Source organism: Rhinoraja longicauda, chromosome 7 (genome assembly GCF_053455715.1).
Source record: "Rhinoraja longicauda isolate Sanriku21f chromosome 7, sRhiLon1.1, whole genome shotgun sequence".
NCBI classification, from domain to species: Eukaryota; Metazoa; Chordata; class Chondrichthyes; order Rajiformes; family Arhynchobatidae; genus Rhinoraja; species Rhinoraja longicauda.
The window spans coordinates 23,274,772-23,293,758 of NC_135959.1; the positions used below are offsets into that span (position 1 = coordinate 23,274,772).

The following is an 18,987-nucleotide window of genomic DNA, read 5'->3' on the forward strand; positions in this document are numbered from 1 at the left end:
TTTCAAGGCCTTTGACTGATGCTGATCTGTGAGGTATTACCTGGAACATTTGTCTCATTAAAAAGCACTCCTTATTCTAAATAAAATTCTCTGATGCATCACTTTTCGGGTGATCTGAAGGACCAGTTCACTAAGTAGGATATATATTGCCATTAGAAGTGAAAGGTGCAATAACAGGAAGACCAACATGAACAAAACAAATGAGACACAAAAAAGAGCCTTTGGTCTTTGAACCTTTGCCAAGATGATGAAAATGCACTGTTGGATAATCTAATTTAATCCATGGAAGAAAGCGCTGGGCTAATCAGAAATACCGTGGGTGCCTGGATACTGGTTATTACAACGCCACAGAGAGTTCAGATTAGTTCAACACCTGTTTCTAATAAAGTACGTGGATTTCCTGGTCGCACCAGAAGCAGGTGTTTATCTGAAGCACATAGCTCTGACCTGTCTGTGTCTGCATCAAAGCATATTGAACCTTATTCACTGTTATATGAAATCAATAAAACTGACAGAGCTTTGCCATTTCCATCTGAACAGCATGAAGTTGAGTCGTGAAGTTGAGTTGATAGTCATATGCACAAGTCCAGAGAGGTACAGAGAAACATTTGCTTGCAATAGCATCACAGGCACATAGGCCCAGACAACATGAAACATAAAGTATGCATAAGTTACACACAAATTCTACAAAAAGACAAAAACAAAATGAACATGCAGAAAAAACAAAATTGGTGCAAATATACACAATTAACAAACAAGCTCATGTTAAAGCAAATGGTTGTCCCTAGTCTTTTTTTTTTGCCAAAATAGGTTTAGGGGGTTAGATTTAGAGATACAGCACGGAAACAGGCCCTTCGGCCCACCGAGTCCGCGCTGCCCAGCGATCCCCGCACATTAACACTATCCTACACACACTAGGGACATTTTTTTTTAACATATTACCCAGTCAATTAACCTACGTACCTGTACGTCTTTGGAGTGTGGGAGGAAACCGAAGATCTCGGAGAAAACCCACGCAGGTCACGGGGAGAACGTACAAACTCCGTACAGACGGCGCCCGTAGTCAGGATCGAACCTGAGTCTCCGGCGCTGCATTCGCTGTAAGGCAGCAACTCTACCATTGCGCCACCGTGCTAGCACACTCATGAACATATTAGTGGAAATTAGTCATAATCTGGGATCAAGGAAAAAGCGTTCACATCGCGGCCCTGTTTCTACCAACATTTCCACCACTGTGCACAAGAAGTACAAGAAGCACAAGACGCCATTATATACAGATGCCGAGAAATGTGTTCAGCTCTGGCTGAACAGTTTCTAATCTTGTGATGTGGGCTCCATAAGAAGTCATAAGCAGGAACATAAAATGGAAGATATATAGTATGTTGCTCTGTTGGGAGTGTAGAAGATGTTCCAACTGAACAGATCAATATTGGCTGAGTTGCTCTTTTGCCAGATACAAACTACTTCCCAAGTTTCTTCTGTTATTCAGCCAAAAAAGTGGGAGTGTGGCTTGAATGGTCAAAGCACCTTCACAGAGGGCTCGATGGGGTGAGAGTGAGTGTCTGTCTGTCAGTCTGTCTGTGCGTGCGTCCTTTTGTGTGATGGCGTGAGGGGGGTGGTTATGGGTTGGAGAATGTGGCTGGTGCTAGATATGCCCGAAGGAATATGTTACACTTTAATGAGGTTAAAGTTAAAGACCGTTTGAAAAATGGATTAATAATGAGATGTTAATTGAAGTGCTTCCAGTCCTGGTCTCTTCAGGTCGAACATAGCAAATACTTGAGATGACAACCAGGACAGCACAGTGGTGCAGTTAGTAGTTAGCAGTAGCTCCAGTAACCTGGGTTCAATATTGACCTTGAGTGCTGCCTGTGTGGAGTTTGCACGTTCTCCCCGTGACTGTGCGAGTCTCCCTCAGATTCTCCTGTTTCCTCCCACATCCTAAAGATATGTATGTTGTTGGATGAATTGGTTACTGTAAATTGCCCCTCGTGTATATGTGGTGGAAGAATCTGGGGAGAGTTGGTGGGAATTTGGGAAGAATAAAAAGGTGGAATTATTGCCTATGAACTAAAGTGCTTGTCTCCATAATATACGCCTCTATGAAAAGCTATTCATGGAAACGTAGAAATAGGAGCAACAATAGGCCATTTGGCCTTTTTTCCCTGCCTTGCTCGATATCATCTCCTTCCAACACCATATTCCTGCTCTATCCTTTATTAATTTAACATTCATTTTCGAGGAGAGTCAATGCTGTTGATTGTTCTGCTATTGTCATTTCCTGAGATCCAGTTTTTATCCAGATGTCAGTTTTTCTTGTATTGACGAGGACAGGTTATCACTCAACCTTTGAAAGTGGATGGTTCCCAATGTATTACTCTCAATAAATAAACTATTATGTGTTGATTACACACAGCTCGCCACAATAATAAAGGACAAGTGTTTCAGAGCAATGGAATTGACACCTTGTATGCGAACTTGTATTATTTTATAAATTCACCAATTAATCCATATGCTCTTCCAACAACAACCAGATGGATTACTTTAGACCAAGCCTGACCCTCACTTTAAATCCTGTGCTTAACTTTTCATCTTTGCGGTCCTAAAGACCTACCACATGCTGTGGAACTAATCATGACCAACATTAAGTACAAGAAACTGCAGCTCTGATAACCTTCTAACAGTTGTCAAAGGCTTTCTCGCTGTTTCCAGATGAGTCCAATGATCAGAGACATCTAAAAACTATTAATCCTTCAAAGATATTTTTTAAATAATACATTTCTTTCAAACAGATTTCACTGATTTAAATTAATGAGGTCTACTATAATCTTATTGAATGATGGGGCAGGCTTACATCCTCTGCTTAACAAGCTTCTATGCTCTGACGTAATTAAAATGAACTAAAACAAAATTGCCTTAAGTTGCATTTGATAAAGTTTTTACAAGTAAGAGGCCCACATTAAATATATTAATCAGAATCAGAATCAGAATCAGAATAGCCTTTATTGTCATCCAAAAATGTCTTTTGGACGAGATTCCATTACCCACAGTCCAACAATAAGAGCAATAAAAATAAGCAATAACACACACAATCACAAACCAACACAAAACAAAAAAGAAACATCCATCACAGTGAGTCTCCTCCAGTCACCTCCTCACTGTGATGGAAGGCCAGAATGTCTTTTCTCTTCCCCTACCGTTTTCTCCCGCGGTCAGGCTGTAGAGGGTGCCACGTTCCAGGCCGCGCCGGACGGTGAAAGGTCCGCAGCGGGCCGACCCAAGCCCTGCGATTCGGGGCGGGTGAAGACGCTGCCGCTGCCGGAGCTCCCGATGTCGGCCCCTACTCAGGGGCCTGCGAGCTTCCGATATCCACGCGGCCCACGGCAGAAGAAGCCTTCGGAGCCTCCGAAGGCGAGTCGCAGCTGCTCTCGCAGCGTCACCACAGCCTCCGAAGGCAGCTAGCTCCGCAGATGGTAAGCCCGGTCCGCGGGCTCTGCGAACCAGAGCCCAGGTGGTCCCAGCTGGAGGCCGCCAGCTCCAGGTGTTTGGCCGATGGTAGGCCGCAGCGGGAACGGAGACACGACCCAGAAAAAAATGTTGCGTCACCGTTCGGAAGAGACAATTTTACAGTTCCCCCCCCCCCCCCCAACCACAAAAGACACTACATCACATCTAAACACTACATCGAAGACAAAAAACAACAAAAAACACAAAAGACAAACGGACTGCAGGTAAGCCGCAGCTGCTGGGCAGCGCCGCCATTCTGCTGGAATAAAATTGAGGGGCCAGGTATAAAGGGCATCGTGCACATTACGTATCTCTATGCTTCTGTATACTAGTAATAATAATAATAATAATAATAATAATATTCATTTATTGTCATTGCAACGAGTACAACGAAATTAAAAAATAGCCAATCCTGACGGTGCGTACAAACATATATGCAATAAATGCAAAAACAAATAAATACATAAATACAATTAAATACAATTATATTAAGTACAAGATTTTTTAACGGTGTTGCCTAGTGCAAAGGTAGTGTTCAGTTCTCGTATGGCCCTGGGGTAAAAACTGTTCTTAAGTCTGTTTGTTCGGGATTTGATCGACCTGAAACGTCGACCAGAGGGCAGATGAACAAACAGACGGTGGCCGGGGTGGGATGGATCTTTTATTATTTTGCCTGCTCTACTGAGGCAGCGTAGGCTGAACAGGTGCTCCAGGGAGGGCAGTGAGCAGCCGATGATCTTCTGGGCCGTCGTGATGACCCTCTGAAGGGCCTTCCTGTCCTTTTCAGAGCAGCTGGCATACCATGTGGTTATACAGTATGCCAGCACACTCTCGATGGAGCAGCGATAGAAGGACAACATGAGCTTCTCCTGCAGGTTGGTTTTCCTGAGGATCCTCAGGAAGTGGAGTCTCTGCTGTGCCTTCTTTACTGTGGTGATGGTGTTGGTAGACCAGGTAAGATCCTCTGCGATGTGCGTACCCAGGAACCTGAAAGCTGGTACCCTTTCCACACAGACCCCATTGATGTAGAGTGGGTCGTAATCTCCACTGGTTTTTCTAAAGTCAATTATAAGTTCCTTTGTTTTGGAGGAGTTCAGGACCAGATTGTTCACTGAACACCATGCTGCCAGCCTTTGGATTTCATCCCTATAGGCTGTCTCATCTCCTTCTGAGATGAGTCCAACCACAGTCGTGTCATCCGCGAACTTGATGATGGTGTTGGTGGGATGGGTGGGGGCGCAGTCGTGAGTGTAGAGGGAGTAAAGGATGGGGCTCAACACACAGCCCTGTGGTGAGCCGGTGCTCAGTGTAATGGTGGAGGAGAGGTGAGGGCCTATTTTGACGGTCTGGGGGCGGTTGGTCAGGAAGTCCTTGATCCATTGGCAGATGGTTTGGGAAAATCCAAGGTCGGAAAGTTTGGTGACCAGTCTGCTCGGGATGACCGTGTTAAAGGCAGAGCTGAAGTCGAGGAAGAGCATCCTCACATAGCTCCCCTGGTGTTCAAGGTGGGTCAGTGCAGTGTGAAGAGCAGTGTCGATGGCATCCCCTGTAGACCTATTTGCTCTGTAGGCAAACTGGTGTGGGTCGAAGGTGGGTGGGAGGCTGGCTTTGATGTGCTGCAGGACCAGTCTCTCGAAGCACTTTGTGATGACCGGTGTGAGTGCTACCGGACGGTAGTCGTTAAGACCGCTGATGACAGACTTTTTCGGCAGTGGGATGATTATGGCGGACTTCAGGCAGGGAGGGATGGTGGATTTTAAAAGGGATAGGTTGAAGATTTTTGTGAAGACCTCAGATAATTGGTCTGCACATTCCCTCAGCACTCTGCCCGTCACACCATCGGGGCCTGCAGCTTTCCTGGGATTCACTGCTCTGAGCACGCGCTTAACATCATACTCCTGCACAGTGAAGGTGTTGCTGTCAGGTGCTGGAGAGGGTGTTATGTCTGCCACTGTAGCTTTCACCTCGAAACGAGCAAAGAAACAGTTAAGTTCCTCTGCCAGCGAGGCGTCGCCGTCGGCAGTCGTGCGGTTGCTGGTCTTGTAGTTGGTGATGTGCTGGATGCCTTGCCATACCCGCCGTGGGTCATTGTTGGAAAAGTGGTCCTCAATCTTCCTCTTGTAGGACGCTTTGGCATCCTTGATGCCTCTCTTCAGGTTGGTTCTAGCAGCACTGTATAGAGCTCTATCACTAGACCTGAAGGCGGTGTTACGGTCCTTGAGGAGAGACCTGACATCCTTTGTCATCCAGGGTTTTTGATTGGGATACAACCGGATGCGTTTGTCGACGGTGACATTGTCAACACAGTTTTGGATGTAGCAAAGTACAGTTGATGTGTACTCCTCCAAGTCCTGATCCTCAAAAATATCCCAGTTGGTCCTTTCGAAGCAATCCTGCAGCTGCGAGGAAGCTCCTTCAGGCCATGTCTTAACAGTCTTTATGGTGACTGGAGCTTTCCTCCTGAGTGGGGTGTATGCTGGAGTTAGGAATATGGACAGGTGATCTGACTGCCCCAGGTGTGGTAGTGGTGCTGACCTGAAACCCTTCTTAATATTTGAGTAAACCTTGTCTAGTGTGTTTTTCCCCCTGGTAGCACATCTTATGTGTTGTTCAAGTTTCGGGAGAACTGACTTTAGGTCTGCATGGTTGAAGTCCCCGGCTATGATGTGGGCTGCTTCTGGATATGTGCTCTGTTGTGAGTTTATTGCACCGAGCAGGTAGCCTAAAGCTGTGCTAGCGTTAGCATTCGGTGGGATGTAGACTGCTGTTACTATAACCCCTGTAAATTCGCGAGGAAGGTAAAAAGGCCTGCATTTAACTGTTAGGGACTCCAGATCAGGAGAACAGTGGCTATCTATGATTTGGATGTTAGTGCACCAGCTGTTGTGCACGTAAATGCATAACCCCCCCCCCCCTTGCTCTTACCGGAGTCGATGTTTCTGTCCCAACGAAACGCTGTACGCCCGGCTAGCTCAATGGCTCCGTCTGGGATAAGTGGATGAAGCCATGTCTCTGTTACTAAGAGAATGCAACAGTCCTCCACGAGTTTGTTTGCTGATATCTGTAGTTTTAGTTCGTCCATTTTGTTGATGATGGATCTGGCGTTGGTGAGAAACATGCTGGGTAGCGGTGGTTTGTGTGGCTGTCTCTTTAGCTTGGCAAGTATACCGGACCGGCATCCTCGCTTTTGCTTCCTGTTTCTCCTCCGCCTGCGACGCCTGTTCGCGCCGACAACTATCCACGGAGCGCCCGGTGTCCTGGCTATCTCTTCCGGTATATTTCGCGGGTGTGGAAATTCGCGCACAAGGTCCCGATTGCACTGGAATCCTATGATCAGAAGATCCTTTCGGTTGTAGGTAGGATTTGCCTGATTTTCCTGGTTTGCATGACTAAAATTGACTAACAGACATAACACAGATAACACACATAAAACGCACCGAAAGGGAGAGCTGTGAGCCGCTGCGTCCGTGCGCGCCGCCATCTTGTTGTGTCTGAAACATGCTGTTGCTTACTTTGCGACTGTCAGGAATTTTACTGCAGATCTTCAACCCCAGCATGGTCCTGTCCAACTTCCGTGTATATTCATTCCGCTTCCTACTGCCTTTTCTATCAACAGCACATAGAGTCATAGAGTCATAGAGTGATAGAGAGTGGAACCAGGCACTTCAGCCCAACTTGCCCACACTGGCCAACAATGTCCCAGCTATACTAGTCCCACTTGCCTGTGCTTGGTCCATATTCCTCCAATCTTATCCTATCCATCTATCTGTCTAACTATTTCTTAAACGATGGGATAGTCCCAGCCTCAACTACCTCCTCTGGCAGCTTGTTCCATACACCCATCACCCTTTGTATGAAAATATTACCCCTCAGATTCCTATTAAATCTTTTTCCCCTTCATCTTCTGGTCCTCGATTCCTCCACTCTGGGCAAGAGACTCTGTGCATCTACCCGATCTATTCCTCTCATGATTTTGTACATACCAGGTACAAAAGCATTTATGTTAAAGTCATTTCAGCAGGAAGCTCAGAGCTGCGCTAGAGCAGTGTGGAGCAATGCTTCCTTATAATCGTCTCAGCGAGAAAGCTCCATGAAGTCACTTGACACCTGCACAGTGCTTTGTTGATGAATGCACGACCTCTGTAAAACAAATCTCAGTCCCTTCGGAGCCAGTATGGGTGCATCAATTGCACAGGTCACTGCACTAAATTTAGCAATGAGCTCTACAACCCCTGGCTGACGGTATAAAACCTGACAGAGATTACCAGGTTCTTTTCAACAGCAGACCACATAGTAATCCAGCAACTGTCCTGAAATGGGTAGTTGTAAGACATACACCTGCTGGTACATATAACCATTCCAGCCAAACATTAAGTTCATCTGGGATCAATCCGAGTTCACAGTGAGAGCCAAATTTACCTAATGAAATGCTTCAATGAGACGTACAGTGATAAATCAAAAGATATGTAGAAGGGGATGGGGTGGATTCATCTGCAGTGTTTGCGGTGTAATGAAATGTAATGAAATAGGTTCACAAAAGTAGCTCTTAGATCAAGAAGTGGACAGGGAGAAAAGAGCATTGGACATAAAGAAGTTCTTTTCAACACAAGTTGAAAATCGTTTTTACACAATGTTTGCCGTACAATAAAATATTTGCATGTTGGATGAACAGCACTTTGTGCATTAAAGACTGGTGAGAACAGTTACACATTTATTTTTGCTGAAAACATGATCGTGTGTTATTTGGTCGATCTAGTCCGTGACCATCCATAATGAGCTGTATAGGCTGGGGAAACCTCCTATCAGCTTTGAAAAGCTTAGACTGTTTTCTCTCGAGTGTTGGAGATTGAGGGGAGACCTGATACAAGTTAACAATATTGTTAACAATGAGGCATAAATCGGGTAGACAGTCAAAACTTTTTTAAAGATTGAAGAGCAGCGTTTTAAGGGCAGAGGGGGAAGGTTTAAAGAAGATGTGCGGGGCAATTTGTTCTTTTTACACAGAGAGTGATAAACCCCTGAATGTGCTGCCAGGAGGGGGTGGTGGATGAAGATATGATAATGGTCTTTCAGAAGCATATAGGCAGATGGATGTGCATAGAATGGAGGGGTGTGGATCACATGCAGGCAGAGGAGATTAATTTAACTTGGCAACTTTATCGGCACAGATATTGTGGGCCGAAGAGCCTGTTCATGTGCTGTACTGTTCTACGTACTAACTCTGGGCACGTGAAAGGCAAGCGTTTGTAGGCCCAAGGGGAGTCTGGGGTAGTGGGACCATCTGGATGCTCTGAAATAGAGGTGATATTGCCTTGTCGGACCAAATAGCCTCTTTCCTTTCTGCAACCATTCCTGCTTCTGGGTTGTGGACTTTGCAGAGTGTGGCACATCAAGAACTGTGTCAAGAACAAAATCCAGGTGTTTCGATTAAGTGAGTTGAGTGCTTCTGCCTCAAGGAAGTAGGAAGTTTCAAACTTCCTGCTGTTTTTTCTAGATTGAATCTCCATCACTCCACGCTAATCTTTAAAATAATCACGTTAAATGCACGGACACTTTTTATCGATCCCTCTGCTTCTGAAATTGGTTACTCTTTTCATGGGCAGAACATTCCCGGATCCATTGGAGTTAAATCATTTAATTAAAATCCATTCCATTTCACAAAGTGGAGAGGAAGCTGAATGAGATCGTGGCCAGGGACTTGCATAGTTCAGCAATAATGCAGAACCTACAAGTTAATCTTGTACTGTTAAGTAAAAAGACAAGCATTCAAAGCAAACTATTTCCCCAACTGGAACAAATTCACACAGTTAGCATACCTAAAGAAGTTGAACAAACTGGAGACTGAAATTCAAAGACTTCGACTCAGCAGGTCAAAAGAATTCCATTAAAATTATTAATAAGTTAGTCCTCTGCTCCACTTACATAAAAGGGCCTTGCCAAAGCTGCAATCACAAATAACCCATCAAACAGAGTAACTCACTCTGTGCAATTTTCATAAAGAAATATGAAAGAGATTATGAGCCGTTAGGGATGAGGGCATAAATGGCATGCCAAAACATGCTGATCTCATTACAGGAGGCAAAATAACTGGAAGGGAAATGACTGTGAAATATCTCACCTAGCTGCAAGGTCTTTATGGGTTATCGTGACATTTTGATGCTTTTATTTTGCAATGAATGTGACAAGATAAAGGCGTTTGCTTGCTTAATTTGAAAGAGAGATGAAAACCCACTTGGTTTTTTCAGTATTTGTTTTTTTCAAATGTAGGTAGTTGGATTTGAAAGATTTGCTGTAGCCATATACAGTATGTGTAGGTTGTGGGTTAAAGACACTTGTCTGCAAATTTATCCTATAGAAAGTCCAAGTATTACAACCCAGCATGTTGAGCGCACCTATGCTGAATTTTCAGGCTGTGCATAAAAGCTTTCACAGAATTAAAAGATACATTTTAAGGCATAAACAAGGCATTTGGAACTTCAAATCATGGGAGAAACTGATGCCACTTGGATCATTTGGCCTTAACCTGCACTATTCATCTGCAAATCACAGAATTTAAAATGTTCCTCCTGTCATACAATGCAACTTTCCAATCTCTGCATCCACTCCTTCTCAACGTCAAACAAAACACTATTGAAATTGGATGATAATTGGAAGACATCAATGTCAAGAGTGAATTATGAAGGGCCCGAACAGAGTAAATTTTAAAAAAATCGAAGGACATAGATTGTAAGTCATTGATAGGAAGGTTAAGAGGGAAGATGAAGAAATTATTTTGACTCTAGGGTGGTGAGAGTTTGGAACTCACTGTTTGAAAGTGGAGTGGAAGCAAAAACCCTCCCCACAACTAAACAGTGCCTGGAGGTGTATGTGATACACCAACTGTAGAAGGTGGGATTCGGCTGACTAGCTCCTTATTGATGGGCCAAGTGGTCTCCTTCCCCAGCTGTAAATATTCTATGATTTCTATGAAAGGATTTTGTTGGACAAGAGTAAAAATGATTGTTTACATACAAACCAGCTTTGTTCCAATTGAATGACCGAGCGGAATTTATAAAAAATGATGAATTTCAGACAAATTATGGGCTCGGTTTAAATGATGAGTTTGACTTTGGGATCGTTATTCTATGAGCTGACATGTTTTTAATAGACTGAATATTCTCCTGTGTTACGGCATAATCACATAATCTCAGGCCAAAAAAAAACACCACTGTGACAAAGCTACAAATCATCAAAATTGGGACATGACCTAGTTTGTTCGCTTAGACTGGACATATTTGGAAAGCACAGCAGCACAGTTGGCACCTTTACTGTGTCACAACCCCCGTGACCCAGGTTCAATGACATCTGACAATCTGGTGCTGTCTGTGTGGAGTTTGCACATTCACCCTATGACCATGTGGATTTCACCCGGTTTCTTCAGTTTTCTTTCGCATTCCAAAGACATGTGAAGAGGGAGATTAAAATGCCCTTACGGTCAGGAGAATTGATGGAAAAATGGGGAGAATTAAATGAGATTAATTTAGGATTAGTACAAATGGGTAGTTGTTGGTCGGCACGCATATAGCTGACTGAAGGACCTATTTCCAGGCTGTATCCCACTGTGTTTCTATACAGTATGTTCCCACACATCCTTTAGACATCTGCTGAGATCAGAGATGTGGAATGTTTGCATGGAATAAATGTTAGACTTTGGCCATGGATCAGTTGCAACAGTTCAGCATGTTGTGCCTGCCTTCTTGATCCAGTACATGCTGACGGAGAGATCAACATGCAGCCTTGACATGGGTTTGAACCAATGCGAAAATTACATCTTGTCTTTTTGCAGCTAGTTTGTGTTTACAAACCCAGGAATCCTTCAAGTGTTTGTTCCTAGCTATGTTGGCTCATCAGTCATCACCTATTCAAGCCGCCTATTCAAACCATGAAAAGCGTGAAAGCACTGTGGCAGGGGTTGGTTCAGATTAACCCATCAAAGGCAGGAATTGCTTAACAACAGGAGTTTCCAATTCTCTGGGTAGGTTGTCAGTAATGATTTGGATATTCCTGAAGACTCATTGTGAGATACTTAGTTTCCAATTACCTGTGTTCAAAGAAACTTCCTTAATCAATATGTAGAGGGGCTTCTTAGAGAGGGCACAACACTCAAACTCCTCTTCGGGAACTAGATAGGGCAAGTGACTGGTGTCAGTGGGAGATCACCTTGGTGCCATTGACCATAATTCTGTTAATTTTAAAAGAGGTATGGAGAAGAATTGGACTGGCCCACAAGTTAGCATCCTAAGCCACAGAAATAAGCCCTTTGGTCCACCATATCCTCATCAACTATCACTTATCTACACTAATCCATTTACCCATTTGGTAAGTGGTCTGTAGTCCGCTATCTCAGGGCTTCTTAGTATCTTCTGGAGATTCCAGCATATTGTTAGAGAGTTAACCCTGTTGATTAATATTGGCCAACGTAAGTGAAATTGGCTAGTTTCAGAATCCAGGATTCAACGGTTATACTCAAATTACAGAACCAGTTAGCTTCTTAGACATCATTAAATATCTGTAACCCAACATAATAAGCTCTCAGCCATGTTGCAGATACTGGTTTAAAACAAAGATAGACACAAAATGCTTGAGCAACTCAGTGAGTCAGACTACATCTTTGGAGAAAAGGAATAGGTGATGTTTCGGGCCAGGTAATTTAACAAAAAGTGTCTCAACCCGAAACGTCACCTATTCCTTTTCTCCAGAGCTGCTGACTGTCCTGCTGAGTTACTCCAGCTTTTTGTGTCTATCTAATGCATCTGGAACATCTGCATTCCATTCTCCAGTCAAATCCACTCATCCTCATCCTTATACAACCCTCGACCTGGCCATGAATCTATCTACATTTCGCTGAGCCCCCCGTCTCCCTTGGTACAGTGCAAATTCAGCGACTGTTGCATTTGTAGATGATATTATTTGGCCAAACAGTCATGGACCAGAGCAACTCCTTAACACACCTTTGCCAGGCTGCAATGTGTGCATCAGGCTCACGAGTTAACATGACCAATCGGACACGACAACCTCTGCTGCTTTCAAGCATTAACCCTGGGAGGGTGCACTCAACCTGTATGGTCTTGATTGAAATTGCATGGATACTGCTGGTTTATGATTAAGGTGATCTCCATGGAGCTATAAACCAAATCTGAAAGTGAAGCCAAACGTGGGAATACAAGTATTACCACAGCAGCTGTACACAGTTGTCCACAGGTAATTTAACAAAAGCCTTTGGTGTGATATCAATCAATATTCAATCTGAATCTAATAGGTTGCAAGGAAGTTCACAGAATGCAAGTTAATCTTACTGTCGGAAGGAACAGCTAAATAAATTCTAAAAAACCTCACCCTCATTGGAAAGCACCAGCATAATGTACGAGATGTCACATATCAGGAGGTGCTGTTGGTTAGCATATTATCTATGACACAGAAGGTTTTTTTTCCAGTCTTAGGTGTAGGCTGCCAATCCATGTGGCCTATGCACCCAAATACACAAGAAAATCCAATTATAGGTCGCCATTTATTGACAGCAATAGGATCATCCCATTCAGAGGCCACAAGGAGAGTTGGGATGTGGGAGGGAAATGTTCAAAAAGAATAAACTATTTCTCCCAAGTATCACATCATTGCCTTGCAGGATGGCTCAAGATATTTTACAACCACTGAAGCGATAAGTGCCAGATTGGAGGATGCATTTGTGCTCGGTTTTACATGCTCGGCACAATGTTCACATTAATGCCCGATTTAAAGTCTAGGCAACCAAATTTCAGAAGCAGAGTTCAAAATTAATACAATGAACATACATCATGAGCTCGACGCATAAAACAGGGTGGTGAATTTAAATCTGTCATAATAATGTGATTGATGGGATAAATATTTGAAAGCATGCTGGGGATAATGAATCTATTCTCCTTCAAAATAGAGGATGGGGGATTAACAAAAAATCTACCTGAGGAGCTTTGAGGCAAAAATATCATCCAAAATTAAGCTACATTTTATGATTAAGCATATTAAGTGGGACTTGAACCCTCAAAGCTCAGAAGTGAACACATAACCAGCTGGACCACAACAGAGTGGTGCACTCAGGGCTTTTGCTATCAGGTTGAAGCCAGAACGCTATACTGGAATAGTTTGAATGAAGTTGCTAATGGTATTGGTATTGCTATTACTTTATTATTCTCACCTGTACCAAGATGCAGTGTAAATTTGTTTTGCCTGTTATCCAGGCAAATCATACCATACACGATTACATCAGGTAGTGCAAAAAGAGAAATGAAACAGAATGCAGAAAATAGAGTTAGAGCTACAGAGAAAGAGCAGGTAAAAACAGTAATGCATGAGTCTCAGCAAAGTAGTTAGGAAAATCAAGAAGGATCCTTAGCTTATGAGAGGGCATTTAAGAGACTGATAATAGCGGGCAATAAGCAGTTCTTGAAGCTGGTGGCAACTGCTTTCAAGCTTTTGTATCTTCTGCCCAATGGAAGAGAGGAAAGAGTGAATGTCCGGGGTAAGAATGGTCCTTGATTATACTGGCTGCTTTTCTGAGGCTTCCTGAGGTGTAGAGTCACTGGGGGGGGGGGGGCCTGGTTCGCATGCTGAACTGCACACAAAAGTTTGATGGATGTCACAAAAGATTATGGGTCACAAGTTCCATCCATAATCAATAATCTACCCCCCAAAAAATGGCAGTCTTGCTTTCCACTCCAAACAGTAATCTCTGATACAGTGGGAAGGAAGCATGCAATCACAGGTCACATAAGAGGACTCTTCACAGAAGGCATTAAGCATTTCCACAAAGTATCAGACACAAAGGCACAATATCTTGGCATTACCTGGATACAGGAAATGTAACTTATGTAAATAAGTTGGATCTTTGCAATAAATGTAATAAGTTGGATCTTTGCAATAAATTTCTACTCTAAAGCGTTCTCAAATATGGTTTTATTTTCCCAGCCAACAAGTGAAATCTCAATAAAATCTCATAGGCTTCTAAAGGTGCTTATTGAGCAGTTCAAAATCTCTAAGGTTTACTTAGTTCATATTCTGTACATCAAAACAAATCATCTTACAAATGTATTACAGGTACCTGTAGAGACTCTGTACATGATATTAGTTGATGAAGACATGTACACTGTAAGACAGAAAACAGTTTTAATACTTCAGGGTATCACCTCATGCAAGGGTCAAACAGAAACATGGCAAGAATCTATTCAATCTGTAAATTAGTGTCAATTACATTATCATGGTGTAGCTGGTGTTGAGCTCCTCCTTTCATTATATTAATGAGAAGCTCAAACAATTTAGTTCAAGTATGCTAACACTTCCATTAAAATAAGAGATAAATTCAAAAGAACCAGGTTAATTGTCGCTTAACAACATCATTAAGGGTAATTTCAAATCTCATGTGTTTAATCAATCAATAACATTCAAAGACCATACAATATCACCATAGGCAAAAGATGCATTTGAATCAGTCTCTCCATTAACATCTCCCATAGGATGCTGTCATCTGATTCTGGACCCAGTTCTCAAACCTGTTACTGCTTGCAGTATCAATTGATCTTCAGAATGTCCAACAATTTTGATTTATGCTTTTACGATATACATTAATGACTTAGACGAAGGGATTAAAAGTACCATTAGCAAATTTGCAGATGATACTAAGCTGGGGGGTAGTGTGAATTGTGAGGAAGATGCAATAAGGCTGCAGGGTGACTTGGACAGGTTGTGTGAGTGGGCTGATACATGGCAGATGCAGTTTAATGTAGATAAGTGTGAGGTTATTCACTTTAGAATAGAAAGGCAGATTATTATCTGAATGGTGTCAAGTTAGGAGGAGGGGGAGTTCAACGAGATCTGGGTGTCCTTGTGCATCAGTCAATGAAAGGAAGCATGCAGGTACAGCAGGCAGTAAAGAAAGCCAATGGAATGTTGGCCTTCATAACAAGAGGAGTTGAGTATAGGAGCAAAGAGGTCCTTCTACAGTTGTACCGGGCCCTGGTGAGACCGCACCTGGAGTACTGTGTGCAGTTTTGGTCTCCAAATTTGAGGAAGGATATTCTTGCTATGGAGGGCGTGCAGCGTAGGTTCACTAGGTTAATTCTCGGAATGGCTGGACTGTCGTATGTTGAAAGGCTGGAGCGATTGGGCTTGTATACACTGGAATTTAGAAGGATGAGGGGGGATCTTATTGAAACATATAAGATAATTAGGGGATTGGACACATTAGAGGCAGGAAACATGTTCCCAATGTTGGGGGAGTCCAGAACAAGGGGCCACAGTTTAAGAATAAGGGGTAGGCCATTTAGAACGGAGATGAGGAAGAACTTTTTCAGTCAGAGAGTGGTGAAGGTGTGGAATTCTCTGCCTCAGAAGGCTGTGGAGGCCAGTTCGTTGGATGCTTTCAAGAGAGAGCTGGATATAGCTCTTAAGGATAGCGGAGTGAGGGGGTATGGGGAGAAGGCAGGAACGGGGTACTGATTGAGAGTGATCAGCCATGATCGCATTGAATGGCGGTGCTGGCTCGAAGGGCTGAATGGCCTACTCCTGTACCTATTGTCTATTGTCTATTGTCTATTAAAAAGGTTTTTCCTCATCTCTGTTCTAAATGGCCTACCCCTTATTCTTAAACTGTGGCCCCTGGTTCTGGACTCCCCCAACATTGGGAACATGTTTCCTGCCTCTAACGTGTCCAACCCCTTAATAATCAGCAGTAAGGATGTCAGTAAGGATGGTGAATATGGATTTCGTGTTGACTTTCAAAAGGGAATTGGATATATATCCGTGACGGGGTTAAAATATTGTCAGAAAGTATCAAGAATGAAGCTGTTGGCTCCCCCAAATAGCTTGCATGAGCATGATTAGTTAAATTCCGATCTCTGCCATTACATAATATTATATTTACTTTTATTTTGTATTTGTTTTTATGGCCAAACCAGCACATTGCATGTGCACCCCTACCTCAAGCCATGAGTTGTCATTGCTTGAATCTAATGACTTGCTGCCTTATTTTGAGGGGGAGGTTAGAGGCACGCTCCATGTTGTGGGTTTGGTGCCATGTGATAGAGTCGGTATTGTTAGCAGATTTCTTGTCTTTGAAGGGCATTAATTAACCAGGTGGATTTTTACATTGCCTGATAGTGATGATCATCATTAAAGAGACAATCCGTGCAATCCAACAGATAATTTCCAGTTTCCTGTCAGTTGAGTTGGGTCTTGAATTCCTGTCTCAGAAGGGTGTATGAAGTAGAGGCAGGGTAGAGTGAGGGGGTATGGGGAGAAGGCAGGAACGGGGTACTGATTGAGAGTGATCAGCCATGATCGCATTGAATGGCGGTGCTGGCTCGAAGGGCTGAATGGCCTACTCCTGCACCTATTGTCTATTGTCTATTGTTTATTGTCTATTGCTTTGGTATTCTGTATGTTCCTCACACCCCAAAAGGTGTTATTCAGCATGTGTAAGACAGAATTGGTTGTGGGTGTGCAGGCAAATGAAGGAATAATACTGATGTGATTGCTTTGCATGTACCAGTAATCCAGCCTACAATCCAATTACATTAATGTTGAGTTTTCCATTTTCAGGTAACCCACACTGCCAGAATTCTCTTCCCATCCACACTCTCCCATCCACCTTTTTTTTCTCCCTATTGTTCACTTTTATCTTTCCCCTCCCTGCATGTGGTTCCATCTGTTCATACTTCCTCCCCATCTGGTTCCAACCCTACCCACACTGCCTGTGCAAATAATTGACAACTTTATGTGCCAACATTTGTATATCCTGTTTCATGTGGCCAAGATAGGACCATTTTAATTTGACAAATTTGCGCCGAATATGAACTATTTTAAAAAACACATGAAAAAGAATCCCTTTTTCCTTAAATTTAGGTAAACTATTTTCTTTGGACTTCCGGTTTTCGTCCAAAGTTTCATTCCCTTGTTTAATAAATCGTATGTCATTCTTGCTATCAAAGAAAAGCAATGAAACCATGAAAAAAAGGAAACTTATTTTAAAGATAAAACTTTTATTAATTAAATTCAGCATTACTCACATTTGCAGCTTACCCTCTCCCAATTTCTTGGCTTCTCTGAGCAAACAGTTTTTAGAAACATAGAAACATAGAAAATAGGTGCAGGAGGAGGCCATTTGGACCTTTGAGACAGCACCGCCATTCATTGTGATCATGGCTGATCACCCACAATCAGTAACCTGTGCCTGCCTTCTCCCCATATCCCTTCATTCCACTAGCCCCTAGAGCTCTATCTAACTCTCTTTTAAATTCATCCAGTGAATTGGCCTCCACTGCCTTCTGAGGCAGAGAATTCCACAAATTCACAACTCTCTGGGTGAAAAAGTTTCTTCTCAGTTTTAAATGGCCTCCTCTTTATTCTTAGACTGTAGCCCCTGGTTCTGGACACCCCCAACATTGGGAACATTTTTCCTGCATCTAGCTTGTCCAGTCCTTTTATAATTTTCCACGCCTCTCTTAGATCCCCTCTCATCCTTCTAAATTCCAGTGAATACAAGCCCAGTCTGTCTAATCTTTTCTCATATGACAGTCCCACCATCCCAGCGATTAACCTCATGAACCTACGCTGCACTGCCTCAATAGCAAGGATGTCCTTCCTCAAATTAGGAGACCAAAACTGCACGCAATAGTCCAGATGTGGTCTCACCAGGGCCCTATACAACTGCAGAAGGACCTCTTTGCTCCTATACTATTCTCTAACATATGCTTGCTCTACTTTCCTTGAGTATTAGGATGATACAAAGCACATACACCCGAGCTTTCTTTCAGGGATATGCCAGTCTTAAACATATTTTGACATCGCAGCTCATACACAAAAGGTTTAAAATACTAAAGTCCTCTTTGGGTCTCTTTCGGCTCGACTATCTGTGTGGAATTTTTCATGCAGCGCATATACCTTCCCATCTCAAGGCACTACTCAAACCTCATCAGCAATCAGGAGCAAGATTAACAACACAGATTATCATCTAAATGAAACAAGATTGCAAATGAATGAAGTTCATTATTCTAGTGCATGAATCACAGAAGGTTCGCAGGCAGGTCAAACAAATAGATTAAGAAGTATAAGAAAATAACTGCAGATGCTGGTACAAATCGATTTATTCACAAAATGCTGGAGTAACTCAGCAGGTCAGGCAGCATCTCGGGAGAGAAGGAATGGGTGACGTTTCGGGTCGAGACCCTTCTTCAGACGTCTGAAGAAGGGTCTGAAGAAGGGTCTAGACCCGAAACGTCACCCATTCCTTCTCTCCCGAGATGCTGCCTGACCTGCTGAGTTACTCCAGCATTTTGTGAATAAATAGATTAAGAAGGCAGGTGACATGTTGGCCCTCATTGTAAAGGGGCTGGAGTTTAGTAATAGGGAGGTTTTTGTTATAGTTGTACAGTAACAAAATAGTTTTGGCCTTTACCTTAAAAAAAGGATACA

The 18,987-nt window shown here is 43.1% G+C and overlaps 1 protein-coding gene across 6 annotated transcripts in view; it reads right to left on the reverse strand.

Annotated features, from left to right (window-relative positions):
* Window positions 1-18,987, reverse strand: part of pcdh9 (protocadherin 9) — a 697,317-nt gene that overhangs the window by 244,064 nt on the left and 434,266 nt on the right. For 2 of the 6 annotated variants that reach the window (XM_078402258.1, XM_078402255.1), the window contains exon 3: window positions 14,621-14,665. The exons of the other annotated variants lie outside the window; for them this stretch is intronic. In XM_078402258.1, the coding sequence (XP_078258384.1) occupies window positions 14,621-14,665 (45 nt within the window). The remainder of the gene's footprint in view (window positions 1-14,620; window positions 14,666-18,987) is intronic. 6 annotated transcript variants of the gene reach the window in all.